Below are 22,126 nucleotides of genomic sequence, written 5' to 3'. Positions count from 1 at the left end.
ATTTTGGAGAGAGCTGACACAATTATATTGTCTTCCTCTACGTGAACAAAAAGCATATTTCTTTATTTAGATTGTCTTATGTATATATATTCTTATAACTTGTATATGGGCATGCACACACGCATGTATATAGTAAAGCTTTATAATTTACTACATACAGATCTTGACTGCATTTGCTGGATTTGTCCCTAAGAATGTTATATATTTTGTTACTATTGTAAATATTATCTTTCGACTATTTTAATTAAATATTTTAACTGTTGCTAATGTACAGAAATACTATTGAGTTTTGTTTATTGATCTTATATGCAGACATCTTGCTAAACCCTTTTTAATTCTATGTGTATATTCTTGTAGGTTTTCTGTATAGTTGACCCTTGAACAACATGGGGATCAGGGGCCCCGACTCCTGTGCAGTCAACGCATCCTGCTATCTCTGCCTCAGAAACAAAAGAATCGATAAGTGACTCACCTGAGGGCAGAAAGCTGAACCAGTTAGCATAGAATCAGAACTCAAACCCTAGTTCTTTTGATTCCACATATTGTGATCGCTAATCGAACACAAACTCTTCCCCACACTTAAAGATCTGTAAAATGAAAATACAGGTACTATGTTTATTGAAAAAAAAAAATCCGTGTATAAGTGGGCCCATATAGTTCAAACCCATGTTATTCAAGGGTCAACTGTACACACAATTTTCTTTCAATAATTACCATTCTGTTTCTTTTGAGTTGCATATACATTAATTTCTTGTCTTACTAAACTGTGAATAAGAGGGAAAGAGGGAAGGGTTTACTTCTTACACTGTGTCAAATACTCCTTAAACATTATATTAAGAAATTACAACAATCCTATAAGGTAAATATTATTCCTTTTTTAAACAGATGATGAAAAGGCAGGCACTAGGAGGTGAGATGACATTTAAAGGCATAAACGAATCAAGATTCAGAGCACATCCTCTCTGATTTTTTTTTGTTGTTGTTTTTTTGGCAGTTCTGTAACTTTGACAATCAGCAGTTAGTCCGCATTCACGCTGTCTGTAGATTTTTGAAAGTCGTGATAGGTACATAGTTAACTAACATATAGAGCTTGTTTGGTGACTCTTCATCCTCATTACGTTTTCTGAGACAACTGCATACAGACAGATACAGTATGGGACATTCCTTATTCCTTTGGCTCAGACAGCTTTGTTGAGCCTGGTGTCAGTGCTCACATATGGAGTTTTTCCAGATCTCTTTGAGTGCCAGAGGAGCATACTTCTTGAAACCCACTTCATAGATACGCTTGTGCATGTTAATGGTGTACTCCCTGGTCACCATCTCATTGATGGCAGAATGGCTTTTTTTAACATAAAAAAGACACCTTTATTACTCTCATCACTTAGGAAATTCCAAGGGTTTTAGGAGCCAGAAACAAGAGGGGACAAAATATGTATTTCTTATTATAAATCACAATTTCACACAAACCAAAAGGGTTTATAAGAACACATGAAATAACCCCCACTGCTATACACATCCCTTTTATACCTTCTTAAGTGGCGGTTTGACTGACACAAAGATCTAACTACTTCATAACATATAAGAATAACAAGCAAAGCTAGATATAGACTATACCTCATGACCAATGTTTGAGCATCCTGTCTTACTTAGAAATGACCCAGATATCCAAAATTATACTTACCGTTTATACTAGATTTTAAAGTTAACTAAGAATCTTGGGCATTATATTTAAGCTGACCTATTACAGAACCTAATTACTGCTGCTATCAAAAAGTTTGTCAGAATTATACTTCAGTTTAATTAAACACATTTTTTTTTTCTTATTATCTATTTTATACATATTAGTGTATATATGTCAATCCCAATCTCCCAATTCATCCCGCCACCCCCTGCCCCACTTTCCCACCTTGGTGTCCCTACGTTTGTTCTCTACATCTGTGTCTCAATTTCTGCCCTGCAAACTGGTTCATCTGTACCATTTTTCTAGGTTCCACATATATGCGTTAATATACGATGTTTGTTTTTCTCTTTCTAACTGACTTCACTCTGTATGATTGTCTCTAGATCCATACACATCTCTACAAATGACCCAATTTCGTTCCTTTTTATGGCTGAGTAATATTCCGTTGTATATATGTACCACATCTTCTTTATCCATTTGTCTGTCGATGGGCATTTAAGTTGCTTCTATGACCTGGCTATTGTAAAAAGTGCTGCAGTGAACATTGGGGTGCATGTGTCTTTTTGAATTATGGTTTTCTCTGGGTATATGCCCAGTAGTGGGATTGCTGGGTCACATGGTAATTCTATTTTTAATTTTTTAAGGAACCTTCATACTGTTCTCCATAGTGGCTGTATCAATTTACATTCCCACCGACAGTGCAAGAGAGTTTCCTTTTCTCCACACCCTCTCCAACATTTGTTGTTTGTAGATTTTTTGATGATGCCCATTCTAACTAGTGTGAGGTGATACGTCATTGTAGTTTTGATTTGCATTTCTCTAATAATTAGTGATGTTGAGCAGCTTTTCATGTGCTTCTTGGCCATCTGTATGTCTTCTTTGGAGAAATGTCTATTTAGGTCTTCTGCCCTTTTTTTTCTTTCTTTTTTTTTTTTTTTTTACACTTTAAATATCTTACAATTTTATTTGTCACTCATACCTCAGGAAAGGGGAAAAAGAAAGTAAATATATTAGCTTGGTAGAGTCTTTGGTAGAATTAAGAATATAACTGGCCAACACCTTGCAATTCTGTAGTACAATATCACAAGCAGTGTATTGACATTGATTCAACCAAGATATAAAGTAGTTGCATCACCACAAGGATACCTTGTGTTGCCCTATTATAGCAGATAAAAAACTGTTTTAAAAGTTTATTTTTTACTTCTGGTCGGTACTACTATAAATTCTAAATAATATGTTTGTATTTGTATTTCTTTCAACAATTGCTCTTAAACTAGGAACTTTAATACTCACTTCCAGAGTTTTATTAGCTTTAAATCTACTATTGGTTGTCTTCATAACTCGAAATAATATACTGCTATATTTTATTTGATTTTAGATAATACCTCCTGACTCCCTATAATGTGAAAGGAGGAAATTGCCACTCCTTCACCTCACTTTTCTTCTCCTACCCACGTTTTCTGCCTTCTCACTGCTCTCCTCTATACCCTACTTTTACATTGTCAAGGTTTACAATATTGTACATCTTTTTTTATGTTAATTAATTTTATTTTTTTTTAACATCTTTATTGGAGTATAATTGCTTCACAATGGTGTGTTAGTTTCTGTTTTATAACAAAGTGAATCAGCTATACATATATCCCCATATCTCCTCCCTCCCTCTTGTGTCTCCCTCCCACCCTCCCTATCCCACCCCTCTAGGTGATGATCACAAAGCACCGAGCTGATCTCCCTGTGCTATGCGGCTGCTTCCCACTAGCTATCTATTTTACATTTGGTAATATACATAAGTCCATGCCACTCTCTCACTTCATCCCAGCTTACCCTTCCCCCTCCCCATGTCCTCAAGTCCATTCTCTCTGCCCATTTTTTGATTGGGTTGTTTTTTTTAATCTTGTGCTGCATGCTGTTTATATATTTTGGAGATTAATCCTTTGTCCATTGATTCGTTTGCAAATATTTTCTCCCATTCTTGAGGGTTGTCTTTTCGTCTTGTTTGTAGTTTCCTTTGCTTTGCAAAAGCTTTTAAGTTTCATTAGGTCCCATTTGTTTATTTTTGTTTTTATTTCCATTACTCTAGGAAGTGGATCAAAAAAGATCTTGCTGTGATTTTTATCAAAGAGTGTTCTTCCTGTGTTTTCCTCTAAGAGTTTTATAGTATCTGGCCTTACATTTAGGTCTCTAATACATTTTGAGTTTATTTTTGTGTATGGTGTTAGGGAGTGTTCTAATTTCATTCTTTCACATGTAGCTGTCCAGTTTTCCCTGCACCACTTATTGAAGAGACTGTCTTTTCTCCATTGTATATCCCTGCCTCCTTTGTCATAGATTAGTTGACCATAGGTGCGTGGGTTTATCTCTGGGCTTTCTAGAATGGCCCTTCTTCTTGACACCCTTTGCAGGAGTGATTCTGCCAGGCCCAGGTTGGAAAGGAAACACATCCCTGATCTTTGCACTGTATCACACTGCTTCCAGATTCAAAGGGAAAAAACTAAACAGAGTTCTTTTTTTAAAAAAATAGCTAACCAGTAGGTAGGAATTTCATGGTAACCTTTAAAAATATTCTTCTGGGACTTCCCTGGTGGTCCAGTGGTTAAGACTCCATGCTTCCACTGCAGGGGGCATGGGTTTGATCCCTGGTCAGGGAACTAAGATCGCACATGCTGCATGGTGTGGCCAAAAAAACAATTATATAATTCTTTTAATGTGAGATAGTTTTTGATGACAGCATTTCTACTTTTAGGTGGAAGAAAGAAAAAAGAGAACAGTAGGCGAGCCACTGAAAGCAAGAGAATAAGTGTTTTAAACAGTCAGCCTCTAACTCCTGAAAAACATCGATCTAGAAAAAAACAGGTATTTGTTTATTATAATTAAATAATACTTAATGGATATTAAAGTCATAACTTGAATAATTGTGATTATTTCACATTTCTGTTCAACCCTAAAAAATCTTGAGGATAAAATGTTTTCTCTTTGCCATCTTTAATTTTGCCATCTTAGATTGGTTGACCAATGTGCCTATTCAAAGTTCAGCCACATTTTAAAAATATTCTTAAGCTGGGTGTTAGTGACATTTATTTAGAATTATTGTATTACTGTCATCATAAAATGAGTTCATCAGATGTAAGGTGGAACTTAAATCTACTTGGTAAGTTTTTATATTTGTATCTTCCTAACATAGATTCTATTTATTTATTTACTTATTTAATTTATTTATTTTTGGCTGTGTTGGGTCTTCATTGCTGCATGCGGGCTTTCTCTAGTTGCAGTGAGTAGGGGCTACTCTTCGTTGAGGTGCACAGGCTTCTCATTGTGGTGGCTTCTCTTGTTGCAGAGCACGGGCTCTAGTAGTTGTGGCATGTGGGTTCAGTAGTTGTGGCTTACGGGCTCTAGAGCACAGGCTCAGTAGTTGTGGCGCACGGGCTTAGTTGCTCCGCAGCATGTGGGATCTTCCCGGACCAGGGTTCGAACCCGTGTCCCCTGCATTGGCAGGCGGATTCTTAACCACTGTGCCACCAGGGAGGCCTCCATAGATTCAATTTAAATAAGATTTTTCTGTGCTTTAAAAAAAAAAAAAGAAAAAATATCATTTGGTAAAGAATTTTTCTATTCAGAAAGCTAAAATGGGTCCCTTTTAGGATTCATTTCATTTGTTTGCCCTCTCAGTGATTATAGTCCTGTGCCATCCATCCAGTTTCTGAAACCATTGTTTACTATATTTTATCTGGTTTTCTAGTTGTTCACAGCAGGTGAGTAAATCTGGTCCTTGTTTGGTCATGCTGGCAGTGGAAGATGATCCTATACTTTTCTTCTTACTCTTCTTTATTTAAGATGCTTTTTTTTTTTTTGATAAGCTATTTGCAAATGGTTCATTGTTGAGGTGCTGGGCTAGGGTCAAGTTCTAGGTTACTAGGGATATCTCCTGTGACTCAAGTTTATTTTGACCATGGCTTCTCCCCCAGTGAACATAGCAGTCAACTCCAATTTTTGGTTTGCTTCCTGCAACTATTGCTTGTCTGCATAATTCCTAATTTAGGTGCACCACCTCTACTTTTTGGAGGTAATGCTGATTGAGGGAGGCTCCTGCTGTTGCAGACCAGGGATTTAAGGTGTGCACCTCAAGATATGTTCCTTACTTTGGAAATGTGTACACCACGGGCTTTCTGTGATCTGTAGGTAGAGTGGCTTGTGCCCCACTTCTTCACATACCTTTTGTCAGTTTCCACCAATAATGGACCCCATTCATCTGTGTTATGGTTCAGGACAAAGGGTTCTCTTAATTTTATGAGTTTGGGATTTCATTTCTTTCCTTGTTGCTGTTGGGTGAGTTCCCAAAGGAGAATGAGGAAATGGTGACCTTATGCCACTATATGCAACCAAAAGTCACATATATTTTTTTGTCTTTGATTTTTTTTTCCCCACTTTGAATATGATGTGCCAAGATATAGATTTTTTGGTGTTTATCCTTCTTTGTGTTCTCTGAGCTTCCTGGACCTGTTTTGTTTTGTTTTGTTTTTTTAATAAATTTATTTATTTATTTTATTTATTTTTGGCTGCGTTGGGTCTTTGTTGCTGCGTGCGGGCTTTCTCTAGTTGCGGTGAGCGGGGGCTACTCTTCATTGCGGTGCGTGAGCTTCTCATTGCGGTGGCTTCTCTTGTTGCGGAGCACAGGCTCTAGGTGCATGGGCTTCAGTAGTTGTGGCACGCAGGCTCAGTAGTTGTTGCTTGCAGGCTCTGGAGCACAGGCTCAGTAGTTGTGGCGCACGGGCTTAGTTGCTCTGTGACATGTGGGATCTTCCCGGACCAGGTCTGGAACCCATGCCCTGCATTGGCAGGCAGATTCTTAACCACTGCGCCAACCAGGGAAGCACCTCCTGGACCTGTTTTGATGTCTGTCATTAATTTTGGAAAATTCTGAGTCATTATTACTTCAGATCTTTCTTCTTCTCTTTTCTTCTGGTATCCCATTATGTGTATGTTACACCTTCTGTAATTGTCTTACACTTTTGGCTACTCTTTTTTCTTTTTTTTTTTTTTCATTCTTTTTGCTTTTCAGTTTGGGAAGTTTCTATTAACATACCTTCAAGCTCACTGAATTCTTTCTTCATCCATGTTTAGTCTGCTGATGAGCCCATCAAAGGCATTCTTCATTTCTTTTACTGTGTTGTTGATTTCTAGCATTTCCTTTTGATTCTTTCTTAGGGTTTACATATCTCTGCTTACATTTACCCATCTGTTTTTACATGTCCATTTTTCCCATTAGTGGAAAAATGCACATTGGCTTATTAACTATATTTATTTAAAATTCCCGGTCTGGTGATCCCAGAATCTCTTCCATAGCTGAGCATGATGCTGCTTTGTCCCTTCAGATTGTGTTTTCTGCCTTTTAGTGTACTTTATCATTTTTTGTTGATAGCTGGACATGATGTATCTCAGATAAAAGGAACTGACGGTAAATTGGCCTTTAGTGTGTGGTTTTATGTCTGTCTGGCTAGGAGTTAGGCTTTGTTTACTGTTCGCTGTAGCTGTGGGTGTCAGAGACAAAAATTTCTGTGTTTTTGTCTCCCTTGTTATATTTGTGTTTCCCTAGAGACTCCTTCTTAGTAAATAAGAGTCTGAGGCAGCTCTTTCAGCTGAGGCACTTGTTATACAGGAACCCAAATAATGTCGTGATGAGGTGGGGGAGGGGGATAGGAAACACTCTTTAGTTCTGTGATTGTCTCATTCTTTTAATGAGCTTGTATCCTGGGTTAAGACCTTCATATGTGCTTCTCAGCCTTTATTTCCCCCTCTTGGGTGAGACAGGAGGGCTAGAGGGGGCTGAAGTTGGGTGTTTCCACAGGTCAGTTAGGCACTGGCAAAAATAGTGTCTTTTGAGGGCAGGCTTTGTTTTATTTTATTTTATTTATTTATTTATTTATTTATTTATTTATTTATTTATTTATTATTTATTTTTGGCTGCGTTGGGTCTTTGTTGCTGCACGTGGGCTTTCTCTAGTTGTGGTGAGCAGGGGCTACCCTTCCTTGCAGTGTGCAGGCTTCTCATTGCAGTTACTTATCTTGAGGAGCCGAGCTCTAGGCACACAGGCTTCAGTAGTTGTGGCTCGTGGGCTCTAGAGTGCAGGCTCAGTAGCTGTGGTGCACGGGCTTAGTTGCTCCGCGGCATGTGGGATCTTCCCGGACCAGGGCTCGAACCCGTGTCCCCTGCATTGGCAGGCGGATTCTTAACCACTGCGCCACCAGGGAAGTCCGAGGGCAGGCTTTGTTAATGAGAACAGAATGCTCTGGATGTATTTTGAAATGGGTATTTTCCTCCTCCCCCTGCTAGAAGCAGGAGGAGATTATTCTGTCATCTTCACCCTGAGAACCTGGTGGGGCTTTTGGAGAGAAAACTCACAAGTTTGTGGGCCCCCTAAGATTGGGCCCGTGGAGTTTTTAACTCAAGCTTGTTCACAATGAGCCTCCCTCAATTTGTCCATCACAGTTAAATATTCCTCCCAGTACTGGCCCCAGCTGTGAGCTGCTTCTCCTGGCCTTCTGCTTCCAGTAAGCTATGATTCTCTGTATCCACCTCTCTGTTTGCCCTGTGACATTAATTTTTTGACGGATCTAGGAAGAGTTGTTGACTTTTCAGTTTGTTCACCTTTTTTCTTGTTGTGAGGACTGGGGTGATATTTCCAAGCTCTCCAGGTTGGTCTAAAATCCGGAAGTCTCTGCCTCATACATTTTATCTTTCCCTGTTGTTCTTCTGGCAACAATTCTAAATGGGATTATAGGTTTTATTTATAGATATATATCAAGAAAAGTTTCTGTCTTTTTATGTATTTGAAATGAAATATGGAATATCAACTACATAACATAGAATACAGGTGATATCGTCTATCACTATTTAATATGTGAAAAAAGAATTCTGTGTCTGGATTTATTTTTAGCTTTCCACTGTTGGCTTTTTGGTGGGATAATTTGTTTCAGATGAGTGAATGATTTTATCTTACTTTGTGTTGAGATTTTGGTTCTTTAAAACTTTTTATTGCAGTAGTCTTGCACAGTTTCTTCTTGGACAGTTTCTTCTTGCTGCATTTGTATGTTAAACAGACAAAGATATTTTTGCCTGCCTCATCACAATTTGAAAAGAGGCCTTCCTTTTGTAAATTTATTCAAGAAGAAAGTAAGTACCTTTCTACAATAAAGACTTTTTTCCCGTAGATGGTATGTAATGGGAATTACGATACAATATTTTTAAAATTACAAATGATATCACTTTTTAATGTACATCATGTTTTATTTTAAAACATGTCTATACTGCATTGAGCACCTACACAGGTGTGACCAAGAAACCCACTATCCTGTCTCAGCAGGCAATGGGTCCAATGTGTGACTTGAGGTTGACTGTTATTTTTCACAGTAAGAGAAAAAAGAGAGGATAAGAAAGATGAAAAGGCATTATTCCCAACTCCTATTCAGGAATCTGAGTGATGAAATGGAAGGATATTTCAGTTTATAAAGCTCTTCCAAAGCCCCTTCTCACAGTCAGTTGATGTTTAAACATGGAACCTGGGTTGGTGGGCCAGCTAGATTTGAGCAACACAAGGGCACACTGTTTAAAATAACTTCCATACATTACTGCAAACAATGGGGGGAGCGGACTGTACTTTCAGACTGATGGTTTACTTCTTCCTGTTTTATGAACCTGTGAAGTTTAGAGGATGTAAGAACTGCACAGCCACAATCGTGACACAGCGTCTGCTCAGTATAAAAACTTCTTGTTTAGGGGAAAGAATCCAGTTGGCCTGTGGGAAGAAATGTCCTGAGTTGGATGGTGCCAATATATAATATTCAGTTATGACTCCACAGAAATATGTGGTTTACAGTGAAGACTAGGAATCAGATCTCTAAATCCAGCTGCTTTTTTATGTGATTATGTTTGCCTCCTATATCTTTCCTCTGAGGCAGAAAGTAAATGTTAGAAAACTGGCAGATTCTAGTCTCAGAGACACACACAGGGTTTCTTTCTGTTTGGGGAACACTCTGGTTCTTGGTTTCTGGAACACTTAAGCCTCTGGCACCACTGGGCCTCCAGCAGCCTCCTCAGCATCACAGGCTGAGAACTCCATATTCCTGAGCAAAGTAGCCAATCGGAAGGTCTTGCATCATGGGAAAGCGATGGGCCCTTAGCTCTGGCTCCCCATCATCTGAGGGAAGTGAAGGGGGCAAGTAGGGGCACACCTTTGAGTCACCAAGTCATCTATGCAGAAGGCAGTAGAGCAAGCCTAGAGCTTACCCGGTGGCCTTGTGAGAAAAAATTCCTTCTCCAAAGTATAGACTTACTGGTACTTCCCTGGCGGTGCAGTGGTTAAGACTCCGCCTTCCAATGCAGGGGGCGTGGGTTCAATCCCTTGTTGGGAACTAAGGTCCCACATGCCGTGGGGTGTAGCCAAAAGTTAAAAAAAAAAAGTATAGACTTACTATTTATGATCTAAAATAGAGGTCTTTGAAATGATTTATCTGGACCAGTGAAAGGTAGTTGCTCACTACATATTATCCAAGTTTAGATTTTCTACTTGATTATTCACACCAAATCAGGCTTTAAAAATAGGCCAAACTAGGCTGGAATGTGTACATTTCAACAGATCAGAAACTGTAAAATGCTTCTGCCATTTACTGACATAGCACTAGACCCAAGGATTCCATTGGTGTAAGTAAATACCATTTTTAAAGCATTATCAAATCATTGTTTTTTCCTCTAAAAGGCACTAGAAATGATACACAATTTTTTAAGTATAAGTTATATAAACTTTTTAACCTTACGGAAAGAAAAGATTGGTGCATTTTAATTTGTTGTATGCTGTTTGTATCTTGAGTTATGGGCATGGCTAGGGTTGTTATGATTCTCTTAGTTGATTTTATTTTTTATTTTTCAAATAAAGCAAAAGACAAAAGAGAATAGTACTAAGGGCACAGTTTTTGCTTGTGTCCTGAAATACATTATCTTTTTTTTTTTTTCTTTTTTGCCATACCGCAAAAAAATGTTATTTGTCTAGAGGTTGATTAGCTGTGCCCTTGTAGGCAGCACAGTTGCTGATAGGTGGCGGCTCAGACCCGCAAGAGGTATAGTGATGGACACGGACACTGCCAGTCTTATGGCCCTGAGCCATACACAAGATAGTTTTCATCTCACGTTTGTCTACAAGCATCTGGAGGTTCTCTTTGATAGTGTATCAGACAGCTGAGCTGGATTCTTTTTTTTCTTTAATTATAATAAAATACACAAAACAAAATTTGCCATCCTAGCCATTTTAAAATGTATCGTTCAGTGGCATTAAACACTTCTTGTGCTCCCATTACCACTATGTATCCACGGAGCTCTTTTTATCTTGCAAAACTAAAACTCTGTACCCGGGGCTTCCCTGGTGGCGCAGTGGTTGAGAATCTGCCTGCCAATGCAGGGGACACGGGTTCGAGCCCTGGTCTGGGAAGATCCCACATGCCGCGGAGCAACTGGGCCCGTGAGCCACAACTACTGAGGCTGCGCGTCTGGAGCCTGTGCTCCGCAACAAGAGAGGCCGCGATGGTGAGAGGCCTGCGCACCGCGATGAAGAGTGGTCCCCGCTCGCCACAACTGGAGAAAGCCCTCGCACAGAAACGAAGACCCAACACAGCCAAAAATAAATAAATAAATAAGTAAATTTTAAAAAATAAATAAATAAAACTCTGTACCCATTAAACAATAACTCCGCATTCGTCCCTCCCCCCAAGCCTCTGGCAACCAACTTTTCTACTTTCTGTCTCTGAATCTGACTGTTTTAGGTACCTCATATAAGTGGAATCCTACAGTATTTGTTCTTTTGTGTTTGACTTGTTTCACTTAGCATAATGTCCTCAAGATTCATTTACATTGTAGTACGTCTCAGCGTTTTCTTCCTTTTTTAAGGCTGAATAATGTCTCATATTTATATACCACATTTTGCTTATGCAGTTCTCCATCAGTGGACATTTAGGTTGCTTCCACCTTTTGGCTATTACGTGTAATACTGCTATCAACAGGGGTGTACAAATTTCTCTTCAAGTCTCTGCTTTCAGTTCTTTTGGATATGTACCCACAAGTAGAATTGGGTCATGTGGTACTTTTAATTTTTGAGGAACCACCATACTATTTTCCCTAGCAGTCACACAGTTGTTCATTCCCATTAACAGCACGTGAGTTCCAGTTTCTCATCCTCGCCAACACCTATTATTTTCTAGTTTTTTTTATATTTTTTATTTTTTTATTTATTTATTTTTGGCTGTGTTGGGTCTTCGTTTCTGTGCGAGGGCTTTCTCTAGTTGTGGCAAGCGGGGGCCACTCTTCATCGCGGTGCGCAGGCCTCTCACTGTCGCAGCCTCTCTTGTTGCGGAGCACAGGTTCCAGATGCGCAGGCTCAGTAGTTGTGGCTCACGGGCCTAGTTGCTCCGCGGCATGTGGGATCTTCCCAGACCAGGGCTTGAACCCGTGTCCCCTGCATTAGCAGGCAGATTCTCAACCACTGCGCCACCAGGGAAGCCCTCTAGTTTTTTTGATGGTGGACATCCTAATGGGTTTGAGGTGACATTTCCTGGTGGTTTGGATTTGCACTTCCCTAATGATTAGTGATGTTGAGCATTTTTTTCAAGTGCTTATTGGCCATTTGTATATCTGTTTTGGAGAATTGTCTACTCAAGTCCTTTGCTCATTTTAAAAATTTTATTTACTTGTAGTAAAACATAGCATAAAACTTATCACCTTAATCATTTTTAAGTGTATGATTGACTGGCATTAAATGCATTCACGTTGTTGTGCAACAACTTCCGGAACTTTTTCGCCTTGCAAAACTGAAACACTAGACTCATAAGACAGCTCCCCATTCCCCCTCCTCCTCCCATTCGCTGGCAGCCACCGTTCTACTTTCTGTTTCTGGGAATTTGACTACTCTAGATACCTCATGTAAGTGAAATCTTACAGTATTTGCCTTCTTGTGACTGATGATGAATGGATTTTTAAAGCAAATGTGAGTCAGCTGGGGAAGTTATTCATAGTTCAGAAACGGTAAATAATCACTCAGATGATCATATTGCTCCTTAGCATGTCAGCAGAAGGAGTAATTAGTTGGTCACCTATAACAAATGCCAGGTGTCAGTAATCTTCTTCTGTGTATAATACTGAATTTGACTTTTAAAATTCTTCAGTCATTTTCTCCAAAAACAAAATAGTGTTTTTTTAACTAGTTTGTGTTAGTTCTCAAAAATCTGTTTTAGAGAAGATTTGAGTTTTATGTGTGTGTGTACTTTGCCCAACATAGAACAGGGTTTTCACTGAGTTCATTAGGGAAGAATTAAATATTCATAAGTTCTCGTTGGTATTTGTGAATCCTACATATCTCTCATCTATTAACAGTTGTAGAAAAGCATCTTAAGAGACAGTGTGGGCTTAAAGTCAGATGAATTGGGTTTGTGTTTAGCTCTGTCACTTTGTAGCTGTCTGATCTTGGGCAGCTGAGCCATAGTGTGTTCATGTAAAATGAACAGTAATATAGTCAGGACCCTTGACAATATCACCACAATAAGATCTTAACAGAAATCTAAGATATGTTTACATAATTTCTTCCATCGTTAAGAAATTGTAACATGATACTGATAAAAAAGTTGTATTTATAGTAGATATGTTATTTAAAGAATTGTTTCTGTGAATAACTGTTCTATTTTTATCTACTTTTGATGGATGTTAACTAGACTTATTGTGGTGATCATTTCACAGTATATATGAATACTGGATCATTATGTTGTACACCTGAAACTAATAAAATGTTATTTGTCATTTATACCTCAGTTGAAAAAATAATAATTGTTTCTGTGAATAACTATCTTACTTTTCATCAAAAGGCGTGGCTTTGGGAAGAAGACAAGAATCTGAGATCTGGCGTGAGGAAATACGGAGAGGGAAATTGGTCTAAGATACTATCACATTATAAATTCAACAACCGAACAAGCGTCATGTTGAAAGACAGATGGAGGACTATGAAGAAGCTGAAGCTGATATGCTCGGACAGTGAAGACTGAGTGTGTTTGCAGAGCCTGATGAGACGACAGTTAAATATTTTGATCACTGCATTTTGCTTGAAACTTGGTGGTCATTAATGTAGCTTAAAATTTTGTTTAAAGCATTACAGTATTTTTCTGCGGCACAGTCATTTAATATGAGGATTTGTGCTGTAAGAGCAAGATTATATACCATCATTGTATTCTTTAAGAATCTTTTCACTCTGATAAAAAAATAAACTTTTCGAACCCTAGTGCTTTCAAAACTCCTACCTCCAAACCCTGTTCCAATAAAAAAAGTGCAAGCCTGGTAAGAGAAAAAATATATTGCTGTTAACCTATTCTGTGTCTGTGGGCTGATTTCAACACCATGACACACATAAAAGTGAAGTTTCTAAATCAGTGAATAGGCCTTTGACATAAGGAGTAATGATTTGACTTATGGCCTTAATATATTAATTACTAAGATATTTGCTTATAGAATGATAAATGTACAAAGTAATCTGTGAGTTATACTTAAATTTTTCTTTCGGTAGTTTCATATAAAGGAAAAAACTTGACAATAGTAATACCCATAGGACAGAGTTTATACTACTACTAAGAATAGCTTATGTCTCATTTAGGTATATTTGATTTTTGTTCTAGTGTTAAAACTTTGACAAAGATGGTTTTAAATAAAGCTTCTTTATAACCTGGTACCATAAATATCAATTTCTCTGATGTTTTCATTTAGTTAGATAAATATTGGGCCTAAATAGTGTTCTATAAATGCTTAAATGGGTTTTAACCATGATCATTTTTAAAAAATTTTTTTAATTTAATTTTATTTATTTTTTTATACAGCAGGTTCTCATTAGTTATCCAGTGTATACATATTAGTGTATACATGTCAGTCCCAGTCTCCTAGTTCATCCCACCACCACCACACCTGCCACTTTAACCGTGATCATTTTGACGACTGTGATAAATACTAAATAAACAAGATCATGCATACCTTATTAGACAGTTTTGAGTTTTCACCAGCATATTCTTTAGAGGATTTAGTCAAAAACTAGAATTATTTAGCATTTTGAGTTACGTATGCTTTATTTAACAAATGTGTGAAAATGCTTAAGCATTTGCTTAAAAAGTTAAATGATTATTTTGTAATCTGTATTTCTTTATTAAAGTTTTATACATTACTTTCTCATTGTTCCTGAAGTTGTTGTCCTATACGTATAATAAATAGAAATGTGGATAATGTTTCCTGACTTGGTCTGTCCTGTTACACCACTAGTTACTATCACCGTGTTTATTGCAGACATTTTGATGGTTAGTGCCAAAGCTGACAGCATGAGCCAAAATAGACCAGTTGGTCAACCTCATTCCAAACATACCCTAAGTCATCAAATCTAAGTTGATACTAACTGTAAGATGCCCAGTTATTTTATGTGCCACTAAAAAAATCACTATCAGTTATACTATAATATGGTTCTTTCTTGATTGGAATTTTATTTTACTTTAATTAAAAGAGCTGCTATAGATTTATGTAAGCATAGATTTTTATCATATAACTTGTGGGTGCATAAAAAAGAAAAGCAAAATAAATTGGGTAATTGTATTCCTAGTACTTACTCATTTTAATCTGAATCTTGAATTTTTAAATTGAAATTTGTTGAGATAACTATAGATTCATATATAGTTGTAGGAAGTAATAGAGAGGTCCCTTGTACACTTGTTCCAGCTTACCCCAATGTCAATTTGTAAAACTATAGTATATCACCATCAGGATATTGGCATTGATATAATTCACCAATTTTATCCAGATTTCCCCAGTCTTGTACCATGTGCGTGCAGTGTGTGTATTTAATTCCAAAAAACTTATAATTTGTGTAGGTGCGTGTATCTACCACAGGCAAGATACTCCAACACTGTGAGGATCCCTTCTGTTGCCACTCAACTCTCTCCATCATTCCTCCAACCCCTGGCAACCACTAATCTGCCCTCCATTTCTAAGATTTAATCATTCAAAAGGTTACATAGAGAGTGACAAATGGCGGAGTAGGGAGCTCCAAAGAGTCTTCCCTCGTCTGAGGCAAGTAGTAAGCTGACAAAAACTGTTAGAATCAACTTTTTGAAACAAATCTAATAAAACTTAAAACAACTGGGACACGCTTAATGAAGAAAGAGGCTGCTAAATTTTGGTAGGAGGATTTTGGTGTTTTTGCTTACCCGGCTTAAGGCGACAAGTGACTTGTGTTCTTGGTGTGGCTTGATGCTTCGGCAAGGGCCAGTACAGTGCTCGGGACTGTGGTGGTGCGTTTTGACCTGCCTGGCAGTTCCCTGAGGGTTCAGTTCAGAGATTTGCCTTTGTTTTGCCCCTTCTGAACTCTTTAAGGGCTTTAAAAACATTACCTACATCTACCTGGGGTCAGGGACAGCAGACAGACTGAAAAGCCTGGAGAGGAAGGTACATGGGGGGTTAAGGCTTTGAAGGACTCTGGAGTAAACCAGGGAATCCAGAAGGCGAGGCGCGTGCCCAGGACTAGACGCAGTCTCAGCAAAGACCTGGGGGGACCCTAGGCCTGTAGGCTGAGTGATCTTCAGGCTTCATAAGTGCAGGAGGTGGAGGCTAAGGCAGAGTTGTAGGTGGCGTTGAGCGAGTGCCCCAACTCAGAGCCAATCTGCCAATGCTGGGAGCGTATCTTTCCTTTTGATTTAAGGAAATTAAATGAAATACTCTGTATTCTTTGCCATTTTTTCTTTCAACATGTTCGTGTATGTAGCTGTACTTGTTCATTTGCATTTCTATACAGTAATGTTGTATAATTCTATCACAGCCATTCGTTGTGCTGTTGAGTTGTGGAAATAAACGAAGACGACTCAAAAGAGAAAACAAACAGGCTGTTTATTCAGCGCTTGCTATAGCAAGGGAGTCAGCCATCATCACTTGTGTTTGGCAGGGGTGCAGGCAGACGTTCACAGTGGGGAAGCTTTCTAGTGAAAAACTAAGGCTTCAGGTGCTCTCTGATTGGACATTGTTGGCATGAAGAAGCTGAGGCTGGCCGACTAGCAGCAGGCATCTTTTTTTTTATTTCAATAAATTTATTTATTCATTTATTTAATTTTTGGCTGCATTGGGTCTTCGTTGCTGCGTGCGGGCTTTCTAGTTGCGGCGAGCGGGGGCTACTCTTCGAAGCGCAGGCTTCTCATTGCGGTGGCCTCTCTTGTTGCAGAGCATGGGCTCTAGGCACATGGGCTTTGGTAGTTGTGGCTCGTGGGCTCTAGAGCGCAGGCTCAGTAGCAGTGGTGCACCAGCTTAGTTGCTCCGCGGCATGTGGGATCTTCCTGGACTAGGGCTCGAACCTGTGTCCCCTGTATTGGCAGGCGGATTCTTAACCACTGCGCCACCAGGGAAGCCCAGCAGCAGGCATCTTATGTGATTGTTTGGGGGAACATATTTGGCTTTCTCTGATTGGTCCTGAGTTGGAAGTAGGGACCAAAAATAGGGATGTTGGCAGTCATCGACCAAGTCCTGCCCATTCTGGGTAGATAGCTGCGGGGATTTAGTTCGGCGTTCTAAACTCATTGCTGCAGAGGTTGTGGCTTGGAATTGTCCTATAAGGTCTGCCCATTGTCAGTTTTTATATTCAGTCCCTGAGTTGTTTCCAGTGAATGGCTGCAAGGCTTTTCCAATTTACACGGAGTGTAAAATTAGGAGTAATAATATTACACTGCTCCCTAAAGGCGATTCTCAACTCTTTCAGCTCTTTTCTCGAGTATTGATTTTTATACTTACTAAAAATATGCTTATACTGCTGTTTGTTATTTTTCAGTGTGAAGTATTATATTAGTGATCCCCCACTACATAGGATGACATTTTAGGTCTCTTGTGCGCTCCCCCTCCACCCTCCATAAGCACACAACTTGCACCCATACAGATGCTTCTCCCCAGTTCTTCCAGCGTATTTGCATCAGTTTTTGGTTAAACCAATATTCAGTGTTTGTATTATAACTCTGTTCTTTACACCTGAGCTGTGTGTACTCATCACTTATTTATCTCCAAATTCTCTGACCAATTTGAAGACCTCTGAATGCATCGAAATACGTCATTCTATTGACTTTTTTTTTTTTTCTGGCCACGCTGTGCAGCTTGAGGGATCTTAGTTCCCCGACCAGGGATTGAACCCTGGGCCACGGAAGTGAGAGCACCGAGTCCTCACCACTGGACCGCCAGGGAATTCCCAATTTCATTGTTTTTTTTTTTTTTTTTTTTGGTTGTTTTGTTTTGGTGACAGCCCTCCTACTCCTTGGTGTCTGCTTGCCCTCCCAGCTTGCTGCACAGCTGTCAAGCTTACATCTCCCTTATCTTGGCTCTGGGCATCCCAGTCTTCTCTCTCCTGGTTTGAATTCCCTGTTTCCTGGATCCTCTCTCTTGGTTTTAACTCTCGTTTATCTAGAGCATCTCATCCTATACCTCCTGAGAAAATATGCATAGAGTGAAAAATATTTATATCATGCATGTCTGAAAATATCCTTTGTCTAGCCTCACATTTGATTAATAATTTTATTGGATATAGAATTTTCAGTTTGGTAAACATTTTGTCTCAGAATTTCAAAGGCATTGCTCCGTCATCATCAGCATCAAGATGTTGCTTTAGGTAGTCTGATACCATTCTGATTACTGAGCCTTTTCATGTCACCTACTTTTTTTTTTTTTTCCTCTCTGGAGGCTTGTAGATTCCTCCATGTATTCAGTGATCTAGAATTTCATGGTAACATGCTTTGTTCTTTTTTAACTAATGAGTGAGGCACTCAGTGACTTCCGAAATCCCTGTGCTAAGTTCTAAAAAATATTATTGTGTTATTTCTTTGCTAATTTTCTCCCTTCTGGTTTTTTTGCACTTTCTTTCTGGAACTCCCATTACTCAGATGTTGGATCTCTTTGACTACTCCTCTAATTTCCTATCTTTTGTCTCCAAATTTCTATATCTTTAATTTTTTTTTGTTTACTTTCTGGGGAAAGTGTCACAAAACTTTACCTTCCAAGTTTTCATACCATATATCTACTATCAAACTTTTTAATTTACAAGAGCTTCTAATTCTCTGAATGTTCTTATTTAGGACGTTTTGTTCTTATTTCATGATTGATATCATTGCATCTCTTCTGACCCTGGCAGTGTTTATTCCCTGAGTTTTGTTATATTGCTTGTTTCTGTTTAATTTTGGTTTCCCTCTTTCTTTGTCAATGGTTTTCCTCAAATGTCTGGTTGAACTGGGCTGTCCATTTATATTTATGAGTATGAAGAAGCTGGTTGGAAGCTCTGTGAGCACTGATGGGTGCTCATAGGTCAAGGTAGTGATTGGACAGGCACTTGGCTATTGCAGCTGCTGGTACCTACAGCCATTTTCTTGGATGATCTATTTCCTCAGAGAGGAATCTAGCAAACTGTTTTGAGCAGGTGAGAGTAGTTTTCTCAGAGCACTTGGATGAGGGACCTAGGGAGGGGGTGGTCACCATTCAGAATAGATACTTAGTCTCCATTCTCAGTTGTTGCTGGTGTTTCCAATCTGGAGTCCTCTACAGAGAGTAAACCTTCTGTCTAGCTGTTGCCTGGCTGCAGAACCACCTAAGGCTCTAACTGTTTCTTATACCAACTGTCAACCATTCCATTGATGGAAGCATCTGGATCCTTAAGTTCCTGAGCCTTTCCAGGGTGCTGTAAATGACCTTGCCCACTGAAATTCCCTCCTGTAGACATTTGGCTTTCTCCTTTCTTCTGCTTTACTAGTCCTGAAATTTTGTGACCATCTCTTTTCAGCCTTTTTCTCTCAATCTCCTTATCATTATATTTTTTGTCTTTTAAAAAAAATCCTTTAACTGTAATTTTATTTGAAGGTAAAGGAAGTAAATATATGTTCAACCTGCCATGTTTAATTGAAAAAAAAAATACCCTATTTAGGACCATCTCACAAGGCTTCTGAACTCTATACCCCTGAAAGGCTGAATCTTGCCTTCACACTTTATTAGTAGCTTGACTTACATAGAAATGCTAGTTTCAAAATTATTCTCACCCAGAACTTGGAGGCTTTACTCTATGACAGCGGTCCCCAACATTTTGGGACCAGGGACTGGTTTCGTGGAAGACAATTTTTCTACGGAGGGGGTTGGGTGTGGGGGGGGGATGGTTCAGGCAGTAATGCTAGTGATGGGGAGCGATGGGGAGCGATGGGGAGCGAGTGGCAGCTGAAGCCTCGCTCGCTCGCCTGCCACTCACCTCCTGCTGTGCGGCACTGATCCTAACAGGCCGCAGACCGATACCCGGGGTTGGGGACCCCTGCTCTATTAGACTTCAAGTATTCACTGACGCTGATGAAAAGACTGCGGTCTCTCATGGGGATTCTTGTTCCTTTGTAGGTAATCTGTTTTTCTCTCTCTGGAAGGTTTTAGTCTTTTCTTTATCCTTGATTTTAAATTTTACAAGTTTTTCTCTAGGGGTGGGGATTTTTAAAATTCACCTTGTTTGTGCTGGGTGGGACTTCCCCATCCCAAGAAGAATGGCTCTTACCTCTGATTCCACCTTCTTTTCTACATGTTTTAAAGGGTATGGTCGGGCTTCCCTGGTGGCGTAGTGGTTAAGAATCCACCTGCCAATGCAGGGGACATGGGTTCCAGCCCTGGTCCGGGAAGATCCCACATGCTGTGGAGCAACTAAGCCCGTGCGCCACAACTACTGTGCCTGCGTGCCACAACTACTGAGCCGGCATGCCACAACTACTGAAGCCCGTGTACCTAGAGCCCGTGCTCCGCAACAAGAGAAGCCACCGCAATGAGAAGCCCACACCCGCAACAAAGAGTAGCCCCCGCTCGCCGTAACTAGAGAAAGCCCGCCCGCAGCAACGAAGACCCAACACAGCCAAAAATATAAATAAATTTATAAAAAAAAAATAAAGGGTATGATCCCTTCATTCTGGTTTATCCATCAGTAGAATCCCATGTGCTTTCAATCTTCAAAAAAAATCTTCAAAATCTCTGGGCTGATTCCCACTCCCGCCTTCTCATCTATGTTATAGACTTATTCTCTTCCATGAATTCTGTAATCTCAATGAGATTTGAGGAAAAAGGTAAGCATGTATGTCCATCTGTCACCTTGACCTAGAAGTTTCACTTCTCTTTCAATATACTCATTACCTGGTTGCTTATACTTCAGAATGCTCAGGTTGTCTAAGTCAACTTACAGTTATTTGTATGAAACTTCACTAGAATATTCTTAGAGGGCAGAACCAGTTTTATTTTACATCATTTTGGTGCATACCTAGAAAAGATGGCTAATTAAAGTTCTTATGCCAGAGTAGAACTAAACAACTTAAATTATTGCTATGGCTTTTTATGCATAATTGCAACATTCTTGAATAAAAACATTGCAAGAAAGGCCCTAAAAAAAGAATAGTGAGGTTATAGTTCACCTTGTTCCTTTTTCTACTCTTTTCTTTTCCCTTCTCTTATTTTTTTCTTTTTCCACTTTTCTAAGTGATCACCACCTCTAATTCCTTTCCCCTTCTTTCCTGAGTGGGTATATTTATTTTTGTTCAAATTACTTTTCTCGTGCACTTTTGAAAAGCAGCCTATTAAGTAATGCTAGGGCCCGTAAATCATTGTAGAGTGTCCGTGGAAAGGACCCCAAGATACTTGTTAAAAAGGAATATCAAAGAAGTCTTAAATTCTTTGATCTTTATCTCTGAAAATAGAACTTTTGGTTCTTCATTAATCACTTGGACTACATGTTTCAGTTCTGTACTGTTTCCTTTGCTAGAACTAATAACAAGCTTTTCAAGACCATTATTTAATATTATGTCTTCTAGCCCATGAAATTCTTCTCAAGAATAGAAATAAAAATATGCTTTAATATGAAAGTAATTAATGGCCATGTACTGAAAGCTAAATATGTAATTTGAAAAATTGATTTTATACAACTCAAATATGCTAACTATTATAACACATGTTGGAACCATAAATACATCATAGCTTTATTGCTGTTAATCATCATAACTATGCCTATCAATTCTGAAGTGTTTTGTTTTGGTTTTGGTGAAATTTTTGTTTATTCTCTGACCAGTCCAGAAGATTTAGGTATTTTCTAGTCAAACAAAGAAAGAGCTTTTAAAAATGTGAAAAGAAAGTTTATTTACTGGTATAAAATTTTAAGCAACATTGAAAAGTACCCAAGTATGCCTTCAAAAGTTTTGCTTTACAGATCTTAGAAATGGTCTTAAAATGTTAATAATGAAGTTATAGTTGAAGTTCCCAACCCTGATGAGACTTAAATTTTCATTATTAATCTCTGAAGAATTTAATTTACCACAAAAACAATTCTGACAGTTAAATGAACATATAGTCAGAAATATTGCTACTCT

General features: G+C 38.8%; 2 protein-coding genes across 7 annotated transcripts in view; one reads left to right on the top strand and one right to left on the bottom strand.

Moving 5' to 3' along the window:
- TERF1 (telomeric repeat binding factor 1) overlaps positions 1 to 14,976 on the top strand; it is a 37,614-nt gene extending 22,638 nt beyond the window's left edge. For 4 of the 6 annotated variants that reach the window (XM_082363526.1, XM_082363527.1, XM_082363524.1 and 1 more), the window contains 2 exons: positions 4,425 to 4,534; positions 13,577 to 14,976. In XM_082363526.1, the coding sequence (XP_082219652.1) occupies positions 4,425 to 4,534; positions 13,577 to 13,753 (287 nt within the window). In that variant the 3' untranslated portion in view covers positions 13,754 to 14,976. The remainder of the gene's footprint in view (positions 1 to 4,424; positions 4,535 to 13,576) is intronic. The other 2 variants (XM_082363529.1, XM_082363528.1) reach the window with 1 other exon arrangement.
- LOC309614779 (uncharacterized protein C8orf89) overlaps positions 4,545 to 22,126 on the bottom strand; it is a 181,828-nt gene continuing 164,246 nt past the window's right edge. Inside the window, exon 9 of the mRNA XM_082363626.1 lies at positions 4,545 to 6,552. The gene's annotated coding sequence lies outside the window, so the exon portion shown is untranslated. The remainder of the gene's footprint in view (positions 6,553 to 22,126) is intronic.

This window comes from Balaenoptera borealis (genome assembly GCF_965194805.1).
Source record: "Balaenoptera borealis genome assembly, chromosome: 17".
Lineage (NCBI taxonomy): Eukaryota > Metazoa > Chordata > Mammalia > Artiodactyla > Balaenopteridae > Balaenoptera > Balaenoptera borealis.
Note: the sequence above shows the minus strand (reverse complement) of the source record. Positions and strands in the feature narration are given on the sequence as shown.